Raw genomic sequence first — 981 nt, forward strand, 5'->3', positions numbered from 1 at the left:
TTTTTTTTTTTTTTTGCTTCCTCTACAGAATAATAAAATAAAAAAGGTAATTGCAACTCTCAATTCCACCTTTTTTTCTTGCAATTGCAAGTTCTCAGAATTGCAGAAAAAAAGGGTCAGAATTGTGAGATACAAAGTCAATTACCTGTTTTTTTGTTTTGTTTTTTATTCCGTGGCAGAAACCGGATGAATCAGTAAAAGAAACATGCCACTCAAATCACAGGCCATGATGTGTACAAGATATATAACTTACACTGTGTCTATGGAAGGTGTCCACTTTAGCGGGATATTTGTCAAACTGCAAGAAAAGAGAAAAAGAGATATTTACCTTAATTTAGAATTTCAGCTCAAAACATTGATTATTATGAGTGCTGATTATGAGTATTTGTCCTCACTTGTCTGGCAGGGGTACGCACCAGTGGTGCTGCTGGGTTGGGCATGATGGAATGGGAGAAGGGAGAGAAGGTGTGCTGATGTGTGTGTTGGTGTGTGTGCTGGTGCTGGTGGAACTCTGTGCGCAGGTAGGCCGGGGGAGCTAGAGCGCCTCCTCGATTGACAGTTTGGGAGGCCAGGAACCGAGAGTTTAACTCCTGCCGCAGTAGGTCATGATCTAAAGGGAGCGAATCAGAGCACAGCTAGCAAATATGTGATTTATTTTTTCAGTCCGTTTGGTGCTGCTGTACCTGTGTAGGGAGCTGTTGATGGTGCACTGGGCATTGGCAGAGCACTTCCTGTTAAGAGGGGAGGAGGAGGAGGCAGGGCTGTCGTCGGGGCAAACATGGTGAGGTGCTCTTCTTTACTTGTGCTGATGCACTCCAAAGTGCACAAAAGTGACTACAAACAGCTTTTTCCTTCAGGCTTCCTTCAGTCTTTCTTGGGTTCTAAATGTCTCCTCCTTGTGGCATGGTGCTCACTGTTTTCTGCTCTCGCATTTGTGGTATTAGCAACATCAGCAAGACCTGCAGGTCAAACAAATATTGA

At 43.8% G+C, this 981-nt stretch overlaps 1 protein-coding gene across 1 annotated transcript; it reads right to left on the minus strand.

The window, feature by feature from the left end:
* Positions 1-253: 253 nt before the first annotated feature.
* Positions 254-962, minus strand: LOC107579313 (autism susceptibility gene 2 protein-like; the record flags this gene model as incomplete). The annotated part of the gene is made up of 3 exons (XM_016265159.1): positions 684-962; positions 417-610; positions 254-298 (listed from the first exon to the last, which is right to left on the minus strand). Coding segments are annotated over exons 1-3 (336 nt in total), but the record flags the coding sequence as incomplete, so codon positions are not given.
* Positions 963-981: the final 19 nt, after the last annotated feature.

The sequence above is a fragment of the Sinocyclocheilus grahami genome, unplaced genomic scaffold (assembly GCF_001515645.1).
Source record: "Sinocyclocheilus grahami isolate Dianchi unplaced genomic scaffold, SAMN03320097.WGS_v1.1 scaffold16514.1, whole genome shotgun sequence".
Lineage (NCBI taxonomy): Eukaryota > Metazoa > Chordata > Actinopteri > Cypriniformes > Cyprinidae > Sinocyclocheilus > Sinocyclocheilus grahami.